The sequence below is a fragment of the Benincasa hispida genome, chromosome 6, assembly GCF_009727055.1.
Source record: "Benincasa hispida cultivar B227 chromosome 6, ASM972705v1, whole genome shotgun sequence".
Lineage (NCBI taxonomy): Eukaryota > Viridiplantae > Streptophyta > Magnoliopsida > Cucurbitales > Cucurbitaceae > Benincasa > Benincasa hispida.
The window spans coordinates 43,680,109-43,701,282 of NC_052354.1; the positions used below are offsets into that span (position 1 = coordinate 43,680,109).

A 21,174-nucleotide genomic window follows, 5' to 3' on the forward strand; every position below is an offset into this window, starting at 1 on the left:
TAATTATTGTCTGTGTTTAGATGCAGAGTTGAGTTGGGGTATCTGGTGCTGTTTTTGTAAATGAAATTGATTTTATTTTTTTTCCTGTTGTTCATTTTAATGTTCAACTGTACACATATTTTTCTAACTTTTCTAAGATAAAAACCAAAAAAACTTCCAATTCTTTTTCATTCTCAAAACATAACAAATTCTCTAAAAGTATTCTTATACAGAACACAAAATTTTGAATTCAATTTTTTAAATACTCAAATAGAAGTGATAATTCAATTAAAAAATCCAGCTTAATCATTAATTACCATAATTTTTTTTAAAAAAAAAAATGAAAGGATTAGTGCCATCAAATAAAATTATTGACATTGTTTTAGATAGAAAGAATGACACTTAAATGTTAATCTTGAAAAAAACCAAAATCTTACAATTTAAATCATAAAACCAACTATTAGATAATATTTTTTGATCAACCTGTGGAATATGGATTTACCTTTTTCTAAAATCGTTAAAATGATTTTAGAAATATTGATGTCTATTTTTTTTTTTATTATTATGTTACATTAGATACAAACTATCTTTTTTCTTTAAAAAAAAAAAAAAATCCTGAGCCATAATTTTAAATTCCACTATTTCACTAGAATTACGTAATATTTGAAAACATCAAGGGATGGGTTGTTTAAAACATATTGTTGAACTTTTTGTTTAGTAAAACAATAATATGACGTCGTATGCAATATTTTTTTAGATCTAAGAAAAAATGAAATAGAAGAAGAATAATTAGATCTAAAAGAATAATCATATAAAGAAACAAAAAGAAAAAAAGAAAGGGGAAAATAAAACCCATACGAGCCAGACAGAGGAAGAAGAGAGAAAATGAGAAAAACAAACTAGACGGCGAAAGAAGAGAGAAGATGAGAGAAAGAGAGTAAATGTGAAGAGAGCATGAGAGAGAGAAACGATAAAGTAATTGAGGGAGTTGAGAGAGTAATGAAAATGCGTGGAAAAACGGGTGAGAGTGAGAGTGATAAAATGGTGGGTAATTAAACCCACCGTTTTATTTTTATCCGTGCTTGTCGAAGTTGGTCACATGAAGGTGGTAGGCAGAGTATGTTGTCGAAGTTGCTTGTGCGAAGGTAGTCTTTGGAGTTAGTCGCTAGAATTGTCGTCAAAGGTGGTTGGTAAAGCCCGGAGTTCTTCGTCGAAGTTGGTCGTGCGAATGTGGAAGTTAGAGTTTTTTCTTTACTAAAGTGGTTGTCGGAATGTCGTCGGAGGTGGTTGCCGGAGCTCGAAGTTGGTTATCGAAGTTGGCCACCGGAAGGTGGTCGTCGAAGTATGGTAGCGATAATCGCCAACGAAGACCGATGAGTGGAACCATTAAAAACAATGAAGGGAGAGAGAATTGGGGAGAGTTGGGGTGAGTTGATAAAATAACCAACTCAGCCCCACCAATTTTTAAAGTTTGTTAAACATTGAATTGGTAAAAAATACCAACTCAACTCAACTCTTCTTGATTGTCAAACACTCCCTTACAGTACTAAATGACATTTAAAGTTTATGTTAAAATGTACTAAACAAAAGTTTGAGATAAAATTATCTCCCCTAACGAAAAAAAGAAAAAGAACGAAAAAACACACGAATGAAACAAACCAAACAAAACAAATCTCTAGAGTTCAACGAGTGAGAATGAATATACTTAAACCTTAATCTATTAGTCAGAGATATATATACTTTAACTAATTGGCTATAGTAATTAAAAATCACATTATAAAAATGCTCGTACTTAACCATGATATCAAGTAGATAAAAACACTCAAACTTGTCAACAAAATACTAAAATCCAACTAATTGAAAATATTAACACAAATGTTTTCAAAAAACACCTTACATTAATTAGAAGACTTATTGAGTGCAAAATTAGCATGGTCTAATTAAGGTTGGGAGATAGGGTCGGAGATGTACTCTCTGTCCCTATCCTCATGGGAATTTTTAATCCCCATCCCCGTCCCATTCCCCATTTTGAGGAATCGGGGTCAGGAAATCTCCGTTTGGAGATCGGGTCCTCGCGAGAAAAAATTCTCCGCCATTTAGTTTTTCTTTTTAATTTTCTTTATTTAAAATCAATAATTTTTTTATACTTTTATTAAAATGATACTTTTTTAAGTAACAAATTAGTATTATTAATGTTTATTTATTTAACTTAATAATAAGAAAAATATTTTAACATTTCTTTATTTTAAAATTTAATAAAAAGTAATTAATTATATTATGAAATAGAATTTTAAAAAATAAAAATAGTAGCTTAAACTTAAAGCTACTGTTATATATATATCGCTCCGTCTCCGGTCAAATCATGGATTCTCCGCTCTGATTGGGGCGGGTATTCACAGGAACCTTAGAACTAACTATTGGAACAATTAGGGGTATTCGTGAGTTGAGTTGGGTTGGGTTGAAGGACTTTTTGGACCCAACCCAATTGTTCGAGTTGTTAATTTCTTCAACCCAAATAACCATTCTCAAAAGATGAACCCAACCCAACCATGAAACATTTAAGTTAAACTCTCTACGACCTCTAGGGGATAAGGTTCGGATTGATCCGGTTATTTTTGTTCTAAAAGAAAGTAAGTTGTTAATATGTAAAAATTTGATTTAATTATTTTATATATTGAATTAAGATTAACAACTCAATTTCAATTTATATAATGAATATTTTCTTTCCAAAGTGCTAAAAACTGTTTTTAGGAGTTATTAGAGAATAAAGTATCCAAAAAATGATAAATCTTAAATAAATATATGTATATATGATTGTAATCATAAGTAAAAAAATATATATTATAAAGTTAATAATAAGTTCGGGTTGGTTTGTGTCATTTTAGGTGAACCCATGAATCAACCTCACTCACAAAAATTTCATTTATTTGAACCTAACTCAATCCAAATGAGTTGATAACCTAACCCAAACGGCATGGATTGGATTTGATTTATCGGTTTTTTCATCAGTTTTTTTGAACACCAAGAATAATCATGGTTAGTTATGAAAATAAAGGAAAGAATTAAAAAAAAAAAAAAAAAAAAAGAAACTAGAACAATATTAAACCTGACAATAACAAATACTACATTTGATCTCAGCCAAAAGGCTGAGAGAAAGGTATAGGAAACTAGAACAATATTAAAAACACTAAATCAACGCACTGTAGGTTTTTTTTTTTAAAAAAAAAATAAACTTTTAATATTATTATTTTTTAATGGGTTTTTTTAAATATATTATTTAGAGCAAAAAAATTTCAAAAGTGCTTTGAACAATATTAAAAACACTAAATCAACATAAGGCATTGATCATAGGTTTTTTTTTTTGTTAATGTAAAATTTTAATATTATCATTTTTTAATGAGGTCTTTTTAAATGTAAAAAAAATATTTAAAAATATTTACATTTAGTAAAAAGTTCCAAAAGTGCATTATTGAGATTTTTCTATTTATAAGAATTTTCCTTTTTGAATCTTATTACGAAAATATAATGGATTTGAAACGTATCATTTAAATATTGTAATTTTATTAATCATTGTTTCTTGAAGAGTCGAAGTTTCTTTTAGGGATTCTCATCTCTTCTGGAGATGAAGCTAAAATTAATTCACCACTTATTATTTTTTTTTTTTTTTTAAATTCACAAACGAGGTAAGAACATATTATTTTGTCACCATATTGTTTTTGCTTCTAGTATTTATTTTATTTTCATGTATAAAATAACTTTATCATTTTAAAATAAAACTAATCTTTTTTGAGTTCTTACTCATTGAAATGTAAAGGTCTCAATTTTACATAAAGATCGATTATTATATAGATAAAATATGGATATGTCTTATAGAGTTATACATTAAAAAAAATCAAAAAAATTATTTAAATTAATAAATGAATTTTTAAATTAACCAATTAATATTTAATATTTTTTTCTAAGACTAGTTAACATTATTGTCATTGATACTATATTTACGATTGTAATATTTTTATTGTTTAAATTTTTTCTTTTATATTTCATAATTATTGTTATGAAATAATGAAAATGTGGTTTTACTCTCTCCTATGAGAAAATATCTATACTTCCATGAAAATTTAATAGAATTGTCAACCATTTTATTTTAAAGTTTATTTTTCAAATATAGAAAAATGAACAAAATATTTATAAATTAATAAAATTTCACTGTTTATTTACGATATACGAATAATATATCGTGATAGCATATTATTATGTCTATCATATTATGATCTACCATAAATATACGGTGATATTTTATTATTATTTATAAATATTTTTAACCGAATATAAATTTTCAAAATTTTAAAGGGCTTTTCTAAATATAAAAAAATATATTTTTTAAAATATATACCGTTTATGACAAAAAGTTTAGAAAAATCAAATATTTTAAAAACTTTTTGCTATAAACCCTAAATATTTTTAGGACTTTTTGATTTATGAATTTCCCACATTTTTATGTATTTACAGAAAAACCAATATCAAACACTCGTGATAAAAAAGAAACAGATCCAGACCATGGTTCGCAACCAAGAAGAAAGCAAAGAACAAAATTCAGTTTAAATCAGATCTAAGACTACAAATTTTCATTTTTGTTGGTACCAAACGAGCTCCATCTCCATTTCTTCTTCCAGTTGAATTCTTGTTTGTTCGTCCAATTCCTAGACTTACAGAGAAGAAGAAGAAGAAGAAAAAGAGATGGCTGCGATGGCGAGGGCGAGCTCCGGGCTGCAATATCCCGACCGGTTCTACGCCGCGGCCTCTTATGCCGGTTTTGATGGATCACCGAAGTCGTCTTCAAAGGCCGTCAGGTCCAAGTTCTCTGATGAGGCCGCTCTGTTGCTGTATGGCTTGTATCAACAGGTACGACCACGTGTTCTTACACCTGTGTTACTAAGCGGTGCTCGGTCCTTTGAAATTCGGTTGAGGTTTGAGATTGGTGCATGTTTGGTGTGATTTTGGCCGCATTTTCGTGTTTGATTTGTGCAATGGCGGAGGCATAGTTTTGCTGGTTGTTGGACTTGTTTGTTTAGCGACGGTGTTATTCGTTTCAAACGTCTTTTTCATGTTTGATTCAGTCCTTTGTTCGAATTTCGTTGCTCATTCTGATTATGAGTCGTCTAAGGGTTCATGGTTCGTCTCCAAATAGCTGGAATCTTCTTTTTGAAAATTGTTTTGGTGTTACTGGTGTTATGTGAGCTTACAGATTTGCTGAATTATGGCGTGGATTTGTAAGTTTAGATTGCCAATTTTCGAGCTATGGAATTCAAAGGTTTGAGTCCATTATTTTCTTTGTTAACTCGGGAATCATTTGGGTGGATCTGACCATACGATTTATATTTATGTCTGGGAAGATTGATTCCTGACATGCTTTGTGCTTGGAGGATATAGATCGGGTTTAAAGCTTAATTAATTCTCAAATTTATGAGGAATGCTAAATGTATGACATAACCAGATTGTCTTATTGAGTGGGTTTATTGTTTATTTGAGCGAATACTGAGTTATTGTAAGGATACCGGCCAACTCTTAACTATTCTTATTACAGGCTACAATAGGGCGTTGTAATGTACCTGAACCCAGTAGTTGGCATGCAATTGAGAAAAGCAAATGGAAGAGGTCTGTTGGCTTATATTCCTTCTCATGCTTTTATATATGCTTAATATCTAAATACAAAAAAAACAACAAATTGAAAAGATGAGGTTTAGAATCTTTCCAATTGTTACCTACTCGGTCATCTTAGTACTTGCAATATAATGAAACTACAGCAAAAGAAATTGGTCATTACTTGTTCCGTTTCTGATATCTTATCATAGAAAATATCTTTAGGTGCTTGAAATTGAATCGTATAGTGGCTTTGGCTTATATGAGGAAGTGATGTGTGGAGAAGGTAAGTTATGGTATTAGACCAAGGCTACTAATTAATGGGTAGTTGCTATGCTGGTTTCCTTGTGAGGGTCTTTGACCTTTTTAAAGGCACAACGAAATACTATCTCTTCAAAACTAAGGTCAATACTTGAAGTTATTCTGCGACTCTCTTGGTGCTAATGCCAGTGTACATGTACCACACAATCAGTCACAGTTTCTTTGTCAACATTTTGTCTGCTTTTGGCATCAATGAATTGATGCTCTTAAGGATAATTTATTTCAAAATATTACTTTTCAATCTTTTTATTCTTAGTAAATTGCTGTGCTGTATATTCATGGTTATGGACCTTATGGTTTGGTGGTGTTGTATCTGATGGTAGTCATTGCAATCAGATATTTTTAATTATTGTTCGTGCTTTACCTTCTTTGTAGATCGGTTATGTTATGCTGTATTCATTGTATTGTAACCTCTTTTCACATCCTAGAGTCAGTGATTACTTTTGTGTCAACAGTTAACTAACCATTCTTTTGGAATTTGGATAGGCAGTGTAATTAGATTGCATAGAAATTTATAACATGCTTTTTAATTCACTTGCGTAATTATGGGTTTGCCTCAATCATGTTGAGGGTTTCTGAGGAACTTATTTGGGATTCTGCAGCTGGAATGGGCTTGGAAACATGGCTCCTGCTGAAGCCATGCGCCTTTTCGTGAAAATATTGGAGGTCTGCATGAAACCAACACGAAAAATCCATGTCTGTTGTTGCAATCTCATTTTAATTAATTAATGATTATCTGTTCTTGGTAGGAAGAAGAGCCAGGTTGGTATTCAAGAGTATCCAGCTTTTTCCCGGAGCCGGAGCCTGTTTTAGATGTGCAAATTAATGTGAGCATATGGAATCTCTATTACGAATTTTACTATCATTTAAGTTATTTTGATATTGATATATTAGGGTAACATGTACAATTAAAAGCCAGGTTTGTCTTGGTTTTGATTTTGATCTATATATATTACGATTCTTATTATCATTTAAGTTATTATGATTCTTATTGTAATAATCTTATTACGAATCTTATTATCATTTAAGAGCCAGGTTTGTTTTGCCCTCTTTTGTTGGCTTGTCTTTTTTGCATGTTCTGGTATAGTTTTTTCATTTTTCTCAATTCTTCTTCTTCTTCTTCTTTTTTGTTTTTTGTTTTTTGTTTTTTGTTTTGTTTTTTTTTTTTTTTTTGTAATTAGAATTCCATCCAACATGTACCTCAATAAATAAATAAATAAACAAACAAATTAAAAAGTAAAAAGTAAAAAGAAATTGATATGAATTCAAAATTATAATGCCATAAACCTTCAATTTCATATTGCCTTTCTTTCTCACACGTTTTCCAAATAACTAAACTTATACTTCTGTGGGTTTAGAATGACTCAAAAGCTGCTGAGCCGATCATTGAGAATGGGAATTCGATCCCGGAGACCAAGACTATATCAACAGAAAATGGAAGCCTGCCTGAAACTCAGGATAAGGATGTTCTTGTTGAAGGTCTTGGTTCTATTGTTGTCTACGATCAGTGGGTTTCACCCCCAGTATCTGGTCTGCGCCCGAAAGCACGATATGAGGTTTTGACCATTCATCTTTCTATTCATTAAGAATATGATCTTCTAAGTTCTAGCATGTCATTTTCTAAACAAAGGATACTGGCTTTTTCAGCATGGAGCAGCAGTTATTCAGGACAAGATGTATATTTTTGGAGGAAACCACAATGGTCGCTATCTCAGTGATCTTCATGTAAGCAAAAAATTTTACATGCTCTTTCTGCATTCGTGCAATTTGTCATTTCAGATTTTGGGTCATTCTTTAACCCTAACTCTGACTTTGTTGCAATGTGCATTTTCTTCCATTCCAGTTGTGGAATAGATGATTTATTTATTTATATAAAAGGATTTTAAGAATGAAATCTTGTTGGAAATTTATTCTATCATAACCTTATTCTCGCCAAAGTGAGCTTAACTCAATGATAATTGGCATGACCTTCATCCCTAAAAGTCGGAGGTTCAATCCTCATCTCCACAGTTGTACTAAAAAAAAAAACTTTATCTTCACTGGGTGGTGATGGTGGAATCTATGATTTGTATTCTGTCCATAGCCAATGGCCAAATTGATTATTTCTTGTCTAAAAATGAAACAATAGAACAGAAAACAGAAAGTCCTGGGCAGTCAGAGTGATGAGATTATTTTCTAACCTGCACCTGCTCCCGCTTTTCTACCTAGTTTATTGGTTTTCTTACATAGGTCCTTTTTTTTTTTTTTTTTTTTTTTAAAAAAAAAAAAAAAACTCTTACGCTCACATGTAGGTTTTGGATCTGAGAAGCTGGGCTTGGACAAAACTTGAGGCTAAGACCCAGTCTCCGGAATCACCTCCTGAAAAGCTAACCCCCTGTGCTGGTCACTCATTGGTCAGTACACGTTTATTTATTTTTTATTTTTACAGATGTTCTCTTGTAGATATGATCATATTTTTCTTCCAATTATGATGTCTTAGTCTACCTGTCTCTGCCATATTCATACTGCAAAACGTAATAGCAGCTATTGGGAATGCAATATATATATATATGATATCGACATTGCTATAATGTCAGATTTCTGGAGTTAGTAATCTACCTTATTTGACTGTAGATACCATGGGAGAACAAACTTTTATCAGTAGCTGGTCATACAAAGGATCCTTCTGAAGCTATTCAGGGTACGAATTTAGTGCTTTTGTCATAAGTTTAGTGGATAAATGACCAGTAGATACCTTCAGGGTTCTGTTAAATTATTCACTGTTTGATTTGATAATATATTTATTCACACTACGAAGGAAGTCCAGAGGAAGAACTCCCGAAAATATTTTTATTTTCTCCTGATATACTAGAGATGATCTTCATCTTTATGGGAAAGCTATAAATACCATTCTTTTAAGACACGTGTTTTTCCTTTTATCCAGTTAGAGTTTTTGATGTACAAACCTCCACTTGGTCTAACTTGAAGACTTACGGAAAACCACCGGTAGGTCCCATTTATCTTCTTTCATTAAAAATAAATAAATAAATAAATGAATTAAATTATAGTGAAGAACTGAATGTGGATACTAATTCCTGTGTTTTTAAATTATTCGGGTTCTGTAAATTGAAGGTTTCCCGAGGTGGTCAGTCAGTGACTCTTGTTGGGACAAGCTTGGTTATATTTGGAGGGCAAGATGCCAAAAGAACTCTTCTGAACGATTTGCACATTCTTGACCTTGAAACCATGACCTGGGATGAAATTGATGCAGTGTAAGAAAATTGAAAATATTCCAGCGTACTCCTTTCTCCTAGGGGGTTGTACTTTTATTTCATGTTTCCATTTCTGTTGGGTGGGAACAGGGAACCATTTATGATTGAAGTTATTTATTTAATTTTGAACCTTGAAAACTGGCAATAGTTGGAGAATATGGAGGATTTTGGTCTCTTTTGAAGTTTGATTAGCTTCCATTCTGTTGTGGGCGTCTGTTCATACGATTTTTTTGTAATTATCAGCTTAGCCCTATTCTTTTGGATTGGGATCCCTTTCTGTAAGTGTGCATGGGTCTGTTTTGTTCTTGAGCTTCTTTCTTGTATGTCCTCGTATATCCTTTCATCTATCTCATTGAAAGCTCAGTTTCTTAGGAAAAAAAAAAAAAAAAAACAGAAGTATTCCATTATATTTTTGGCTGATTTGTGATGACAATACTGCAGCGGGGCTCCTCCCTCTCCGAGGTCTGATCATGCTGCTGCAGTACATGCTGAGCGCTATCTCCTCATCTTTGGTGGGGGTTCACATGCTACTTGCTTCAATGATCTGCATGTGCTTGATTTGCAAGCTGTGAGATTATCAATTTATACTAGTATTTATTGATGACATATGGTGAATATTATATGTATTGAATGTTATATGGGTTGCTGATTGCATAGATGGAATGGTCAAGACCTACACAACAAGGTGAAATACCAACTCCACGAGCAGGACATGCAGGTGTTACAGTTGGAGAGAATTGGTTCATTGTTGGTGGTGGTGACAACAAGAATGGTATGCTGCCCTTTTTTTTTTTCCTATTTCACAGTTTTCACAATCATCCTTGCCTTTCCTATTGGATAATCCCCTTGCATTAACAAATCTGGAAGCAATAGTAGCTAAGATGAAAAAGTTGGATTTATTAAATGGTAATTTTTTTTCTCCTTTGGATGTACAACTTACAAGATTAACAACGCCTCAAAACTGAATGAGGTAGGGGATATTGGGTTTTGAAGTAAACAATCTACCTCGCTTATAATTAGCACTTCCAAATTATTTCGATGTGATTAGTATGAGAATTTCCCTTTGTCCCTAACAAGATACAAAAAGTAATCAGTGTGTGGAAAATTCATGTTTATATCTCTGATTATTCCTAGAGTTTTCAAGAAAATGTTTAGTGTGCCTGTATGGGGATGCGTCCAACTAGTTAACCATTTGGTGAGGGAAGGGAGTAATCTTCTATAATTGAAGCCATAAAAATGTTTTGAAATGAATTCTTCAAGGACCAAATAAAGGCTTTCCTTTCGTTGAGAATAGATCCCTTGCCTAGCAGTCACACTGCAAAGGATTTCCAAGATTCAAATCACTAAGGTAGCCTTTTTTTAAGTGCTTTTTTAGATGTGCCCACCTTTCCCTTCTATTGCCGTGAAATCAATTTTCTTTCAATTAGGTTATAGCAATATCTGAAAATTGCAAGTCATCAATGATGTTGAATAAAGTTTTTGGATGTCTTATCAGTTATCATAAAAAGTCACATGCTCCACCATGCTAACTAAACTAAGTACTGAACGCATCCTCTCGATCTCTTGCAGGGGTCTCGGAAACTGTTGTGCTGAATATGTCTACGCTTGTTTGGTCAGTCGTAACATCCGTTCAAGGCCGTGTTCCTATTGCCAGTGAGGTGCCAATTCTTACAAACTTAAGACGTGTCTTAAGCTTTTAGCTTGAACCATGTAAACTAATGAAGTTCCCATATTTTCTCCTGGGAGAATGTCAATCAAGAATCTCATTGTCAATACTGATATACTTTTTCACTGCAAGCATTGAAGTTATTAAATGTCATCTGATCTCTTACAGGGCATTAGTTTGGTTGTAAGCTCCTATGGTGGTGAAGACATCCTTGTGTCATTTGGAGGATACAATGGACGTTATACTAACGAGGTGAATGGTAATATCTAATGTTGCCTTGTCTGCCGGCTTCCCCCTTCAACTCACCTAGTATATATCTTGCTTTTAGGTTAATGTTCTGAAACCAAGCCACAAATCAACCTTGCAATCAAAGATGATAGAGACTCCCGCGCCAGACAGTGTTTCAGCTGTGCATAACATCACCAATCCCACCAGGGATGTCGAATCCGAGTTTGAAGGGGGACAAGAAGGAAAAATTAGGGAAATTGTTATGGACAACATAGAGTCGGAGCATTTGGTACGTCTCGATACATGATGTTTGCAGCTTTTGGTTTCTCATTTTTAAAATGTTGTGCTGTGGGTACTGATCTGTCATATTGTAACACTCGAAATTTTGCACCATGTATATCTCATAATCTAAATATGAAACAAGCTATTCCATTTTGTACTTGGTCAACTATACACAATGAGCTGATTTGTAGGTAATGAGAGACTCCATCAGGGACGGTTAGAAAATTGCTAAATAATTGAGTAAAAGAAAACTTAAATTGTTGGGAAATGAAGAAAAATAGAAGCTTCCTTTTGTCTCCAGGGAACGTAATAATCTCTACGTTTTTCTCATTTTCATCCTGTGATTATATACCCATCCTATTACTTTGGATCAAGAATCTTAATCTAAGTTTAGTATGTTAAAAATGATTAATGGTTTTAAACTTCACACAGAAGAATAAAAGCGAGCAAACGAAAGAACTCGTATCAACATTGAAGTCGGAGAAGGAAGAACTGGAATCATCTCTCAACAAGGAGAAGATACACTCATTACAACTAAAGCAAGAGCTATCCGATGCTGAGAACCGTAATGCTGAGCTATACAAGGTAATTTGCTTTACCCAAAACTCATTACATTTTGGAAGTGAGAGGTGAACTAGCAAATCACGGACGCACGCTGGGATAGCTCCAATGATGCTTCATTGCTTTGAAAATACAACTATTTATTTTATACAAGAAACCAAACTTAAAAAATGCAATAGAAATGGCATACAAAAAATCCAACCCTAAAAGAGCCAAACTACAACAGAAAAGGGCTCCTGAAGAAAATACAACCGTTTAAAATACGTACATCGGGATAGCTCCACTGATGCTTCATTGCTTTAAAAATATAACTATTTATTTTGTATGAGAAGCCAAACTTAAAAAATGCAATAGAAGTGGCATACAAAAAAATCCAACCCCAGAAGAGGCAAACTAAAACAGAAAAGGGCTCCATCTGAAAATACAACTGTTTGTTTCATGAGTCGTGAGAGATTGTATAGAACTGAAAGGAACTTCCCACCTGGTAGAATACAGACATTATATTGGGAAATGTTCCAAAAAAAAAAAATCCATAACTCCTTTTGTGAAGAAACTGAATGCTTTGTTCTTCATGGTTTTCTACAGGAGCTGCAATCTGTACGCTCGCAACTTGCAGCTGAGCAGTCAAGATGTTTCAAACTTGAGGTTTGTATTCCTTGGTTCTATTTCAAACACATAAAGTTCTGAGTCGATATAGAGAAAACTAATAAAAATTCATTGCATCGACTCGGTTCAATTGGATTGAACAATACTTGTTGGTCGAATCAGTTCCATAAGATTAAAAATAAAAAGTAATGGGTTTGTTTTTGATAAATTCTGTTGGTTCTGGTCGTGGGAAAGGTCACCACGTTGGTTCTTTTATTTTCCTTAATTTCGAAGCAAACCAACCTACTTACGCCTTCAGTCAAATGTAGTTCTGAACAGTCATGTTGCTTTCTATTACCAGAGTCCATAAATATCTTATTCATCTGATCATTTTTCAACAATCCACCAGGTCGATGTCGCGGAGTTACGACAGAAGCTCCAAACGATGGAGACGTTACAAAAGGAACTTGACCTTTTACAGCGACAAAAGGCGGCATCTGAGGAGGCCTTGAAGGCAAAACAGAAGCAAGGCTCAGGTGGTGTGTGGGGTTGGTTGGCTGGATCCCCCCCTCCAGAAGAAGCCTGATTTCTCAACCTCTCATTGGTTAGTGACCGTTAGCTTACAATTGTTACATTTTTCCTTCAATTACATTTGGTCCTCACCTTCACATAGTAATTTTTCTTCCAACTCATAATAAGATTGTTAGCTTCTTTTTTTTTTTTTTTTTTTGTTCCTTTAATTAGGGAACCCAAATGAATGTGTTATAATATAACTTCTGAGATCTCAGTGCTGTGTATTTCTTTTATTGCCAATTTTTCAAAGGTTTTGTATTAGAGGTGAATATAATATATAGCTATAATGATAATGAGAGGCATACACATTTTCATTGTTTATTCTCTTTTGAGAATGATTCTATGTTGAGTGAATTGAATCAGACTATTACTGTTCTACCACATGTTATTTCAGGTGGATTTTCTTTCCTTCCTTTTTTTTTTTTTAATAATAATTAAATTTAAGTTTTTAGGTGTTTAATTTCAAGTATTTTGATGATCAATTTTGGGTGGCTTATTATAAATTTGAAACCAATAATTGCAAATCTATAAATTTTCACGAGAGTACCTACTTTTCTGAAATATATACTAGGGAAATTTTTAAAAATAGAAAAATAAGAGAAACTATTTATACAAAATAGTAAAATTTTAATCTTCTTTAATAGAGGTTCATAGAAATTTATCAGTCTGTATCAGTGATAGAAATTGATAGATGTCAATATTTTTCTGCTATTTTTGTAAATAGTTTGATATTTTCTCTCTGTAAAAATTTTTCTATATTAGTTTGTGGAAAAATAAATAAATGAAACTAACTCGAGTCTAATTTAGTTTCCGACTTTCGAGTGTCATCCCTCACTTTGATTTGAGTTTTATGATTTTTTAAGCCCACATCTCAATGAATTATAAAGAATTCAACAATTTTTTCTAAAGATTGTACGTACGCGTGCATGTGTGTTTTTATCGTATATTTTGATTTCTATCATTTTTAACTAATATGCTCCAAGTAAGCTAACGATAAACTAAATTACCTTTCACAAAAATTATATTATAAAAATTGAAAAGTATTTATATTCTCTCTTCTAATTTATCAGGGTAGAAAATATTCTTTTAATATTCTTCAAGTGAATTTGGACTCGCAAAATAGGCCTAGGGCAAGACAACTTGGGCCAAAAATGGATTAATTTAGGTCTAATCAATATTTGTCCTAATCAAAAGAGAAGGAAAACCCAAGGTTATCCAATGTATTCATGTAAATAATTCTAAGTGGATCTTTATCGAACTTTTAAAACTTTGATCTCAACTAAAATTTGTGTATGCACATGTGTGCAATTTCTTTTACGAGATTTCTCTAATTTAAGCCCGATTTAGTAATCATTTCGATTTTAATTTTTATTTTTTAAAATTATATTTATTTCCTCCTCATTTCTTATCATGATTTGCATCTTTCCTAAGTATAATGATCGAATTCTTAACCAAATTTTAAAAACAAAAACAAATTTTCAAAACCTAGTTTTTTTAGTTTTCAAATTTTTGTTTGGTTTTTAAACCATTGGTAAAAGGTGGATGACAAATGAATAAATTTAGAGGGAGAAGTAGTATCTATAGCTTAATTTTTAAAAACAAAAACAAAAAACAAAATGGTTACAAAATGAGGTGTTAGGCATCAACATTCAAATTATATTAATGACTCTAAATTAATCTTGTAACTTTTTTTTTCCATCGAAACTCAAAAATAGTAAGAATTCGAAAACTATACATTATTCGACGTAGGCGTGTCTTACATTAGAACTATTAATTATGAGTAACAATTAATTATGTCAATAGATGAGAGTAAGAATCCTACCGACCTCAGTTATTATTATAAACTGTAAGAATATATTAGCATGCAACGGAAATAACAAAGATTAATAAGCATTCTAATTCATTAATTTTGGCAGAAACTAAAACATGCTCATCTAATATAAGAGGATTTGAAGCTATACCTTTGTAGAACTCTTCAAGGTCTCGATCCTCAGTAGTTGTCTTCTCTAAAACTTGTCGTGAACCACCGCAAGATCTTCCCCATTGTCCTCTTGGAGCTTTAGAATGAGTTGTGGGGCTCAAGAACAGCTTGAACGAACGGAAAACTAGGGAAAAGCTCATTGCACCAGTTCATTTGAAGAACTCTTTCTTCAGCACGAATTTTCCTCAAAAACCACTTTGAATGCATATCTCAATTCCATTCCAATCTTCTTTATTTATTGCAGGTGAACATGCAAAGAAGATGGTTGCATGAGATGCAGCTCATGCTTGGAGTAATTGAAGAGAATGTTAATAGGTTTTGAGTGAGCTAGTTAAAGATGGTAATGGAAAAGCTCATTTTTCCATTTTGTGCAATTTTCCAATTTTTCTATTTTCATCAAAAATGATTTCAAAATCCACTTGATTTTAAAACCAAAAATATTATTAATTTCATTAATTAATTTTCTAATAAAATTAGTAAATAATTGTTTGAATAATCTAATTAATTTAATATCAAATATTAAATCATTTTTTACACAAATCCATCTTCATATATTTAAATCATATAAATATAAATTCTCCTATTTCGTTTCATTCTAATAATTCTCCTATTCCGTTTCATTCTAATTTGAACGTTTCAAATTAACTTATCATGCTACTCTAAAGCTTATCCATTTACGAGCTAGTAGAGGGACCTCGCGGACCTACAGATCATGAGCTCTAACGATCCCAGATTAATTGGCTAAACTCATTATACCGAATTAATCCCAATTCGTTAACTAATGGGTCACTCCACTATAACCCATAGTTGAATAACCTTCACTGTAGATATATTATGTCCACTTGATATAACCATAATCAATAAGTCGATCATTCACAAGTTGTTCGTAATCACAGCTGGGTCAAGATTACCGTTTTATCCCTGTGAATACATCTTGTTCCTTAAGTTTCTACTAACCCTCTAATAAACAATTTTGATTCATAATACTTATGAATCAAGTCATTTCTCTATCATGAGAAGGCGGAGCCCCGATTGTTCAAGACCTGAAATCAGTACTTAAGAGAACAACCTATCTGCTAACTCTAAATCAAGTAGGAGTGAATTCCATCTTACAAGGCTATGTCCCCAGCTATTCATTCGGTCTTATCCCCAAAATGAGAGGCTTATTGAGCAATGTTGTTGGACTACTCTCACCCATGCAGATCAAAGGATAATCCCAAACAACAAGATTTCATGGCTAGCTCAGGATTAAGATCGAGTTAACCTAGGTTACTTAATAAATGAAATAGTCAGTTTTAACAGTAAACGGTTGTTATAAAGAAAAGTGACTATTTCTGTGGTCCAGTCTATATGCAAACTCATTGCATAGGATGCCTCCACTCACATGTCTCAACATGAATGATCTGTGGATCACATCATTTGTAGTACTTTACAACTTCTTGTAACAACTATAGAGTGAGTCGCATCCAATAGTGTTACTAGGATGAGATACCCAATTTCATCCATATACTTATTAGACTATTTAGGCTACATATTGTTAGCTTGATCGTATTTATGTCACCATATAAAGTTAAAGTATTCAGACTATAGTCATGGATATGTTTATTGAATTTTCATAATAGAATAAAAACCAATAACTAATTATTATTGATAAATAGAATGTTTAACACGAATTGCGAGTTCTAGGACATTTCCAACAATCTCCCACTTGGACTAAAACACTAGTGAGAACAAATATATACACTATAATGTTGAGAAACATAAAGGAAAAATACAATAAGTTAGGACATCTCTAATACCATAGATATTCTCCCACTTGCCCTAGATTACACTTCTCGGATTCCTAGTCCAACTAGGTGGCCCCCGAACACTTTAGCCGAGAGGGTCTTTGTAAATGGAGCAGCAAGGTTGTCTTTAGAGGCAATCTTTGTGATGATCACATCTCCTCGGTGTACTATCTCTCTAATGAGATGGTACTTTCTTTCAATATGTTTTTTACGTTTGTGACTCCTTGGTTCTTTTGAGTTGGCAACAACACCACTATTGTCATAATACGGTGTGATAAGCAGGTGCATATCTAGAACTACTTCCAAATCAACCAAGAATTTGCGTAGTCATACTGTTTCTTTAGCAGCTTCACATACAGCCACGTATTTTGCTTCCATTGTGGAGTCAGTGATACAACTTTGCTTAATACTTCTCTAAACTATAGCTCTTCCATTGAGAGTGAAAACTGATCCTGAAGTAGATTTCCTGGGATCTACATCAGTTTGAAAATCAGAATCAGTGTATCCTGTAAGGATCAAATTCTTAGGTCCATACACAAGCATATAGTCCCTTGTTCTCCTTAGATACTTGAGAATGTTTTTTTACAACAGTCCGATGATTGTGTCCCGGATTGGATTGGAACCTACCGACAATTCCAACTGCAAAGCATATATCAGGGCGTGTACATAACATTGCGTACATCAAACTCCCAACTGTAGATACGTATGGAATTCTCATCACTTTCTCAACATCTTGAGGTGTCTTAGGACACTATCCCTTTGACAAATGAATTTCATGTCTAAAAGGTAACATACCTTTTTTGGAATTTTGCATATTATATCTTGACAACATCTTGCAATATAAGATGCCTGAGATAGTGCTAGTGTTCTATTCGTTCGATTCTGAAAGATTTGTATTCCTAGAACATATTGAGCATCACCCAAATCTTTCATTTAGAACTATGTTGCTAACCATCTCTTACGTCAGCAAGGAAACTTGTCTCATTCCCAATGAGCAAGATATCATCCACATAAAGAACTAAGAATGCTACAGTTTTGTTAACTATCTTATTATACACACAAGGTTCGTCAACATTTTGTTCAAAGTCATAAGATTTGATTGCAGTGTCAAACTTTATATTCCAGGATCTGGATACTTGTTTCAATCCATAAATGGATTGATTAAGCTTATAGACTTTCTGTTCCTGTCCTTTTTTTATGAACCCTTCTGGTTGAGAGATAAAAATACTTTCATCAAGATAGTCGTTCAGAAAAGCTGTCTTGACATTCATTTTCCATATTTCATAGTCATAATATGTGGCAATGGAAAGAATTATTCTTATTGACTTTATCATGGAAATATGAGAAAAAAATTCTTTATAATCAACTCTTTCTCTTTGGGTAAAACCTTTTGCCACGAGTTTGGTTTTATAGGTTTGCACATTGCCAGTTTGGTCCCGTGTCCTCTTGTAGATCCATTTACAACATATAGGTGTAACCCCATGTGGCTGATCTACAAGTTCCCAAAAAGAGTTGAAGTACATAGACTCCATTTCATCGTCCATGGCTTTTATCCACTGTTCCCTATCAATATCTTCCATTGCCTTTTTAAAAGTTAATAGATCCTCTAAACTATCATCTTGTATGATGTTTTGAGTTTCTGTTAATCCCATATAGCGTTCAAGTTGTTGAATAACCCTCCCACTACGTCGAGGCATCCTCAACTCTTGGGATGGACATGACAGGACAACAACAGTTGTTGATGGACCAGTTTGATCAACACCTCTTGTTGATGTTTCTGTAGCATCTTTAGTCATTTCTTGCAATATTAGTTTACTGCGAGGTAGATGATTTTTTATATGATCTTCTTCCAAGAATGTAGCGTTTGACGATAAAAATATTTTATCTTCTTGGGGATCATAAAATAATCCCTTTTTGTTTCTTTGGGGTATCTTACAAAAAGGCATAATTTCGAACGTGTTTCCAATTTCTTAGGATTTTGTACCAATACATGTGTTTGACAACCCCAGATACGAAAATGACGTAAACTAGTTTTGCGTCATTTCCATAATTCATACGGTGTTTCTAAAACACTTTTTGAAGGAACTACGTTTTTAATAAATACTGCAGTCTGTACTGCATACCCCCAAAAGGATTAAGGTAACTGAGCATAACTCATCATTGATCGGACCATGTCTAACAAGGTTCAATTTCTCCTTTCTGCAACACCGTTTTGTTGTGGTGTTCCAGGTGTTGTGAGTTGGGATTGAATCTATTAGATAGTCTTGGAACTGTAAATTTCATATACTCACCACCTCCATCAGATCGAAGTTTTTTTATTCTTTTACTTAACAGATTTTCGGTCTCAGCCTTAAATTCTTTAAACTTTTCAAGAGTTTCAGACTTATGACTGATTAAGTAAATGTAGCCATATCTAGAGTAATCATCAATAAAACTGACGAAATACTAATAGTCTCATCGAGCTTTAACATTCATCGGACCACATAGGTCTGAATGTATAAGTTCGAGAGGCTCTTTGGCACGAAGACATTTATTAGAAAAAGATCTTTTAGTCATTTTTCCCTCAAGACATGATTCACATGGAGGTAAAGAACTATCTCCTAACTTATTTAGATGACTGTTTTTTTACCAATCTCTTAATCCTGTTGAGATTAACGTGACCAAGTCCCCAAAGATAGGAATTAGGAGAAATTTTTTGTTTCTTATTTTGAGTCTCAGTCGTTTTAAACATCTCTATATTTAAAATAGCTCTTGTTTCAGTTGGTTTTAATATGTATAAGTTATTTTCAAGTCTTGTAAAATAAATATGAACACCTCTTGAATAAACAAACACTTCATTACATTCAAAAAATATTCTGTACATATTTTCTAGCAGACAGGAAATGGAGATCAAGTTTCTTTTCATCTTAGGTACATAATATACATTCTAAGTAAGATAAAAGAGTCTCCAAAAAACAACTTGACATCTCTCACTACTTAAGCTGAAATGACTTCACTCGTTCCCACCTTGAAAGTCATTTCCTGTTCAGAAAGTCCTTTCCAAGAACTAGTTTCCTGTAGAAAAGTACAAACATGATTAGCGGTGCCTGAATCCAATATCCAGGTAAGGTGAGTATTCTCCACTAGACATGTTTCAACAACTAGTAAATCAGATTTACCTTGTTTTGTTTTTTTCTGCTTTCTTCTTAGCCAAATATTTTGGGCAGTTACATTTCCAATGCCTATCTTTTCCTCAATGGAAACATTTTCCTTTAGGAGTTTTGTTTTTGTTTTTCTTTGCAGTGGTTTTCTTTTTCCCTTTTCCTTTCTTCTTCATTTGTACGGTCGTATCTTTCAAAGAAGAAAGAACAGACTTCTTATTATTAGTGAGTTTCGTTCCAGACGTAGACCCTTTATAAAACTTCTTAGGTTTAGAAACAACATTTATTTCTTTTTCCTTCAGTTTCATCATCGACTGATATGTCTGTAACTCATTCGACAACATGGTCAAATTATAAGTAATTTTATTCATAACAACGTTTGTTCTGAACGTCAGATAACTCTCCAGAAGAGATTCCAATATCATACTTACTCAACTCGTCTCATCTATCTTCGCCCCATGAGCCTCCGCAACATTAAAATGGACCATCATATCGAGAACATGTTCTCTTACGTTGGTTCCATCTTTCATGTGCGTAACGTAAACATACTTAATGTCTTAATGTCGAACAGAGGATGATAGTTGCCCGAACATCTCCTGAAGCGATGTCATTATCTCATGGGCGGTGGGCATAACCTCATGTTTCTTATTAAGTACATCAAATATACTTGCTAAGATATAGACTCGAGCTTTCTCATTAGCCCTTACCCACCTATCATAGATGTCCCAAACATTTTGGTTCGCTGTTGAACTGAGAACCAGAGGACATTCCTCCATTAACACAAACCTCAAATCATCCACAACTAATATTGTATTGATGTTGGATTTCTAGTTTGAATATCCCTCACCATTAAATTTATCGGAAGCTAGCAATTGTATGATTGAATTCGACATTGCTGAAACATTTTAAACAAACTCTATTAAATAATGCATCTAAATCCATTTTTAGAAAAATAATAAAGTACCCAATAAATCTTATTTATTTACAATGATACTTTAGTGATTTAGGACAATTGCTACTGAGGGGCAGCCAAGAATTCCTTCACAGAAGCAAGACAATTCTTGACCAAATACTATATCAGAATAACTCTTTACTCCTATAGTTCTTTTGGTTATCGTTTTTAGTCAAGATCTTTACTAACAATTAATAATTCTTGTAAGTGTGACCTGTCATTTTCAGA

The 21,174-nt window shown here is 33.0% G+C and overlaps 1 protein-coding gene across 2 annotated transcripts; it reads left to right on the forward strand.

Moving 5' to 3' along the window:
• Nucleotides 1-4,514: 4,514 nt before the first annotated feature.
• LOC120080362 (acyl-CoA-binding domain-containing protein 4) lies at nucleotides 4,515-13,440 on the forward strand. 2 transcript variants are annotated; one of them, XM_039035005.1, is made up of 18 exons: nucleotides 4,515-4,881; nucleotides 5,564-5,634; nucleotides 6,543-6,606; nucleotides 6,690-6,767; nucleotides 7,299-7,496; nucleotides 7,588-7,665; nucleotides 8,232-8,333; nucleotides 8,554-8,620; nucleotides 8,864-8,925; nucleotides 9,052-9,191; nucleotides 9,633-9,759; nucleotides 9,849-9,963; nucleotides 10,761-10,849; nucleotides 11,026-11,109; nucleotides 11,186-11,374; nucleotides 11,803-11,952; nucleotides 12,514-12,573; nucleotides 12,923-13,440. In XM_039035005.1, exons 1-18 carry the CDS (start codon nucleotides 4,717-4,719, stop codon nucleotides 13,097-13,099), a joined length of 2,016 nt encoding a protein of 671 aa, XP_038890933.1. In that variant the 5' UTR covers nucleotides 4,515-4,716; the 3' UTR covers nucleotides 13,100-13,440. The 2 variants fall into 2 exon arrangements, with proteins under 2 accessions (XP_038890933.1, XP_038890932.1); XM_039035004.1 differs by having other exon boundaries at nucleotides 4,518-4,881; nucleotides 11,800-11,952.
• The last annotated feature ends 7,734 nt before the right edge of the window (nucleotides 13,441-21,174 follow it).